The following is a 6462-nucleotide window of genomic DNA, read 5'->3' as shown; positions in this document are numbered from 1 at the left end:
ACAAAAACATCTAGTATGGGGCTGGCACACAGCAAAGGGATTCAGGGACTATCGCTTCTCTTCTAACACCTGTCGTTGACACAGGAGATAAATGCATTCAGTACTTTGCCTGAGAAAAAGGGCCATGAGGCAGTAAGCACCTGGATGCTTCTCTTTCTCTTTCCAGTCTTCTCCTCCTGTCAAGCTGCTTCACCATCCCAGTCTCAAGTGGCTAGGCAGTAGGATTATTCACACCCTGACCCTTACAAGCTCCCTGACCTTGGAAAGTCTCAGAGTTTCCATTTCTTCATGGGTCAGATGGGGAGATTTTAAGACTAAGGACAGATCTAGAGATCTGACACCCAGGTAACCAATAATTTCCTTGAGCAGAGAAAGGGCAAACTTCTTTCCTTTATACCTGAGCCTGTGGGTGCTTCAGGTAACAGAAGGGGCACCTGGGAATCTGCTGACCTTCCTACCTGAGCGCCCCTGTCATCTTCCTCCCAACCTATACAGCCTGAGCCAGAGAGAAAAGAGGCAGACATGCCTGGCTTAGCAATTTTGGGGACCATTCTGAAGAGGGAAGAATTTGTCGTGTGTAGAGAGTAAGTGTGAGCGTGTGAATGTGAGGGGATGTGTGTGTGCATATATCCATACAACACAGGGTAAACTGTGGGCTTTCTCGACTTTCAGCTTCTCCAGTTCTCCTGGCCAGCCTCTAGAGGCAGCTGCCACTTATGCCATGGGGTCTGGAGCGCACAAGTGGTGGGACCAGAGGGCAGGATTTGCTCTGCAGCTGCTTTGTACCGATGCATGTTGGTGGGCTAGGCTGCCAGAAGAATCTGTTCTCGATCTTCACGCAGTTGATCTCCGCGCTCCCCTGCAGTGCATAGCCAGGGTCACACTGGAACACCGTGGAGTCTCCGGCTTCCCAACTGTCACCGCTCCGACTCCCATTCTGTGGGATCCCAGGGTCGTTGCAGGACGTTGCTGTGGACACTGGGACAAGGGAATAGAAGAAGGAGTGGGGTTGCCTGGATGTCTGGCGGATAATGAGGCCCCCAGCTCATCACTCTGAATGCCATCACCTCACCCACAGCCGGTGCCACTGCCACAGTCTGGCACCTCCCACTGGAATCGCTGGCTGCAGCAACAGTGCCACGGTTTCTGTTCTCACCCTGTTTCCTGTCACTGCCTCCACCGCCACTGGGGACCACTGCCTATTTTACTAGTAGCACCTTCACCTGTCACAAGATACCACGACATGGGTGTGACTACACAGCCATGATTGTAGAAGTGAGTTCAATTCAACTTAATGATACATGCCTTGTTCCATATATAAGCTTTGAATTTTGTATATATAATGGCACCAACATGAGTGACAACACGATTAGGTATAAACTCCATGTATTCAATCAGAAGGCTCTGCCAGCGGGCTGGGAGTGGGTCTGCCTGAGCGCTGAGCCACGGGTGTGAAGGGGCAGGGAGAATTGGAGTCAGGTGAAGACTGTCCTCCCTTGCACGGCAAATACCCAACCACCCATTAGACTGAAGCCAAAGGGAAGTCTGATATTCATAGCAAGTGATAAAGTGGAGTTCAAAACAAACATTCATAGCTCAGATGTATCAAACATTCAAACAACTCAGGAATGTGGGAGATGTTCCCAAGCTTATAACCTAACTTGGCGTGTCCTAAAAGTGAATGTCAAATGAATGGTGGAGGGAAGGAATAAATAAATAAAAGGAGTGAATGAGTGAACAGAGGCAGCACGAGAAAGCACACCAAAGGAAATGGTGGAAGAGAAAGTCCGGAGAAAGGATCAGGGACAGCTGCAAGCCCCGGCTGCTGCCACAGACCCCACCTGTGGCATCGTTCAACGGTGGTTGGCGGGTCCCAGGGACAGGGGGCTCTGGAGGCCACAGGATGCACAATGATCATTTGCTTGGAGAGTCAGTATCCCCCCAAATTTTGGGAACAATAACATGCACAAAACCAAAGGAATTTATTGTGGAGTAGAATGTAGTGAAATTCACATTAGTTCTTCAGCAAAAATATGAAGCAAAAGATTTTAGCTTTTTACAGCCTCCAGATCTGCAGGTGGATATACATGCACTCTGTTCTGCTCTTTTCAGTGGAAAAGCTCAAGAAGCCCATACTGGGCAACTGCACACAGTAATACCACCAATTATAAGTCTAGGACTGTGTGGATATGCGTGGAGTTATAGTATCTGATAAGTTATAACCAAAAGCAATACACAATAAAACTAGTGCCTAGAGTCAGATCTGGCTCTATGCCTGTTCTTGTAAATAAAGTTTTATTGGAATATGGGCATGTTCATTTGTTTATATATGCTATACTATACCCCAGCCACATTCGTAAAATCTTCCAACACATCAAGCTCAGTCCCCTCCTCAGTTCTCCCCAGGGCCTTTGTACGTGCTGGTCCTTCTGCCTAGAATGAAGGTGCCACAGAGTTTCCTGGACCAGCTCTATCTTGTCCATTCAGTTTTCAGCTCTAATATCACCTCCTCAGACAGGCCTCTTTGATCACCCTCTTCTGGGCTCAACCCTTGACCCCCTTCTACCAATTCTGTCACATTATCCTGTTTTGTTCAATTCATTGCACAACCTATAATAATCTTGCTAATTTGTTTGCCTCTTTATTGTATATCGCTTGTGAATCTCTGTGGGAACAGAGACCTCGGTTGGGTTGCTTCCAACTGTATCCCCAGGGCCTAGAACATTACCCAGCACACAGCCATGCTCAGTAAATATTTGTTGAATGAATAAATAAATGAACAAATCATCACCATCTGACACTTACTGAATTTATTTATAAAGCCAAATAAGAATCAATCTTCTTCCTTCCCAATTAAAAACAGACTTAGCTTTCATCTCTAGCTCCACAGTGCACTGTACACATGTAAATGATTCCTTGGAAGAAAAATAGCTCACTGTTCTGACCATACTCAGAAAGATTATTTATATGGGAGGCGACAGGGTGCAGTGATTAAGAGCCTAGGCCTGGGAATCAGACACGGGGGTTTTGATCCAGTCTGCACTGCTTATTAACTAGCTGACCTTGTATGAGAAACCTCTCTGGGCCTCAGAGCCCATGTCTGCAACATGGATTAATAATGGCCGCCACACTCTAAGGTTTCCATGAATATTATTAGCAGAGTGCTTTAGCATGGTGCCACTCAGTGGGTGGCAGTGACTTTGCTTCCCTTCCTTTAGGGTCCCTCTCACCTTCTTTGTTCCTGCTTTGTCTCCTGAATGCTCCTGAACTCGAGCTGCTTGGCAAAGCCCTGGGGAAATGCTGGATCCACGTGGTTCAGACAGGATGTTCGATGTTACACAGTCATGTTTACTTAATAAAGCCAAGCCTGCACTAATCGTCTCTGGCATTTCTTTACAATCCCCTGTCAAACACACACTATAAAGTTAACATGGTGTGAGCCATTCTCTCCTCCCCAGAGTAGTCCTGGCATTTGCCAACTGATGGCAGCAACAGGGAAGGTGACCTTTCCTGAACCTCGGTTAAACCCAGACCCAGGGCTAGGTGGTCTTGGCCTTTCTGGAGCCCAGGCTGGGTAGCTTTGCCCACTCCCCTCTCTGTGGATCTACACGAGGCTCAGGGCAACTTGCCTCCGGACAGGCTTGTGTTAGAGAAAACCAGCCATTCATGCATTCAGGTGGTCATGTGGCTGTTAATTCAGGAAGCAGTGAGTGAGCACCAGAGATGAGCGCTCGCCATGGGGGAGTCTAATAGCAGAAAGTGGCCCTGACTCTCTAAGAGCCACCTGTGGAATGGCAAATAGGTGGCTACCTCCAATCCAAGGTAGAGTGTCTGGAATCGATGATGTGCCAAAGAAGCAGAAGGAAAGAACTAGGGGAACCAGAGGCCACAGCAATTTATTTTAATGGGGAGATTAGGAGGAAGTGGCATCTGACAGGAACCTTGAAGGCTGAATTTTATGTTCATGGGCTGGGCGATGCATGAGGAGATAGCATGGGCTGTTGGGCAAAGGCATAGCCCATGAGAGTGCTGATGGACTCTGTCCCATGTGGCCACACTGAGCGTGCAGTGGAGGTCGGATAATGCAAATCCATGGGGGAATTTTCAGTGCAATTAAGAGGAGTTTTTTTCTCCCCCTCAGCCATAATCATTAGCTGGGGCAGTCAGAGAAAAATACATGTCTGGTTTAATTATTCATGGTCCTCCTTTCCCTGGAGAATGGACTGAGCTGTCTCTTTAGCGTTCTCTCTGCACTGCTAGAGGATCCTTTACAGCATATCCCAGCAATCTCCAAAGTCAGTCCCATAAGATGCTAGTCTCTTGAGATGGTCTAGGGAAAAGTCATCCATGGTCAAATATGTTTGGGAATTGTGACCCACGAGATAGATACCTTTTGAATTTACATGCCTTAGCATACCAGAAGTTCTCAGGGGTCCCAAATTACAGATAGCCTCTTTAGGTCTGCCTTGACCTAAGCACCTTCTCAAGATTGCTTGATCATGCAAAGTTCTTTTTCTGGCAACATAAACTAACAGTCCATGGAACTCCAGGGAACAGATGTTGGGAAATGCTTATCTAATAGGATTCCGTTGCTGCCTCGTGGTGGGAACCTCATCTTAGATGAGATCAGTGTTACTCCATGGTCCCCAGAGACTCTCTATGGTATTGATGAATGGGTACTGGGATTTCAAGAAGATTCCCAATGAACCCTACAAGGAGTGATTCCTCGCAAGGCTGGAAGCTTGCATGAGTGTTAATCGGGCAAGTTAATGAGTATAAAGGAACATAATCCTGAAGACTCTCATCTGCCTTACAGACTGTTGAATGCTCATCTCCATGGAGAAAACAGATGCACACAAGAGCTAGAAGTCAGTTTGTGACACCATGAGAGCCTAACTGGTGCCAGAAATATACCCAACCACCCTTAGCTAATACACCAACCAGGTGAGACTGTGGAGGCAAAGCCATGGTAAGGGTATCACGCAGGCTTGCTCCGGAATCACCATGGAAACCCCCCCCCCCCACAGTGGAGTAAGGAGATGGTAATGAAGACAGCTGCTGTATAATAAACATAAGCATAAACCGAGGCAGTCACTCATGCAGGGAAATGAGTGACGGAAGAGGCACTTCAGAGGAGATGAGACGATGCATCACAGGGGGAGGCAGGACCAATACATGAATTATCTAATACTGGGACTTGGATGTTGAACATTGCCCATTTTTGGTAGCTCTTTCTCATGCTCTTCCATAATTGGCTACTATAGTACATAATTAATCGAATTTAGATCACTCATGTTTGGCTCCCAATCCTTATGGAGATTTGCACTAGACTAAGAACCAGTGTGTGCCGCATGTCAGAGTGGCTCTTTCATGCCCAAGCTCCACACTACTGTCAGCTCGTGCCTGCCTGCCTCCTTCCACGCTCCCCACGTTTCAGTCCGCATGTCTGGAAGCTTTTATCCTGTCTCTGTACTTGCACACATGCTCTGGGCACCGAGGGTACTCTTTTCTCCCGTTTACATCCAACAGGGACCCACAGATGCCCCCAGGTCCCACTCTAGCACCTCCAATTCCACATCATCATCGACTACTCCCTCCTTGAAACACCGCCTTTCTTTCAGGCTTCAGGTCTGAGCTTGGACCACTGTGTTTTCTGGAACGTCTTTCTTGATGCTCCAAGGTGAGCATTATAGTTTATATTTCGCCCTCTAAATACTCATCAATTTGCATGTTAGTGTCTCTTAAGCTGCCTGCCTGTCTTCCCCTGCCGGGCAAGCTCAGCACAGATACCTGAACAAGTGCTAGCCAGGTCCCAGGCACAGAGCACCTGCTCCATGAATATCTCTACATGAGGGGAGGGGTGGAGGAAAGGAGGCACTGGAGGGGGTTAGTGGGGGAGGCTCGTGTCATGCTGCAGGACACATGGAGAGAGATGGGCAGAGAGTGAGCACCGACCTGAGAAATGAATGGCAAACCCTTGCTTGCTGGTGAAGAAGTCGGTGCTGAACTGCAGAACGACCGAGTTGAAGGTGCTGTGTAGGTCCTTGGGCAGGGCCGCACCGCTGAGCTCCTTTAGCAGAACCCCACTCTCCACAGGCCCGTCCCAGATGCGTAGCACGTCATGGACCTCCTCTGTGTCAAACACCAGGAAGTGGAGCCTGAACAGAGAGAAGAGGCAGGCAGTCATCCTGGGCCCAGTGCCTTCTTCCCAGGGGCTTCCAGTCAGAGAAGGTCATAAGCCTAAGCAACACTTGCAAGAAGGAAGAGAAAACAGGAAAGCAGTGTCTGGCAGCACCCTCATGGCTTCCATCTAGCCTGCTCCTCCAACTGGGGGGACCCCTGGGGACAGGGGTGAGGGGGTGTTGATTTTGTGCAACTTGTTTATTATTATGAACTTCATGTCGCCACTGTCGAACCCCACCCATCTCTCCACGGTACACAGCAGTCCACAGACATCACTCC

General features: G+C 48.3%; 1 protein-coding gene across 1 annotated transcript in view; it reads right to left on the bottom strand.

Annotated features, from left to right (window-relative positions):
• CSMD2 (CUB and Sushi multiple domains 2) overlaps positions 1-6462 on the bottom strand; it is a 590124-nt gene that overhangs the window by 146873 nt on the left and 436789 nt on the right. Inside the window, exons 28-29 of the mRNA XM_029945853.1 lie at positions 5956-6158; positions 787-978 (exon numbers count right to left, since the gene is read on the bottom strand). Of these exons, the coding sequence (XP_029801713.1) occupies positions 787-978; positions 5956-6158 (395 nt within the window). The remainder of the gene's footprint in view (positions 1-786; positions 979-5955; positions 6159-6462) is intronic.

The sequence above is a fragment of the Suricata suricatta genome, chromosome 8 (assembly GCF_006229205.1).
Source record: "Suricata suricatta isolate VVHF042 chromosome 8, meerkat_22Aug2017_6uvM2_HiC, whole genome shotgun sequence".
In the NCBI taxonomy this organism is placed as follows: Eukaryota; Metazoa; Chordata; class Mammalia; order Carnivora; family Herpestidae; genus Suricata; species Suricata suricatta.
Note: the sequence above shows the minus strand (reverse complement) of the source record. Positions and strands in the feature narration are given on the sequence as shown.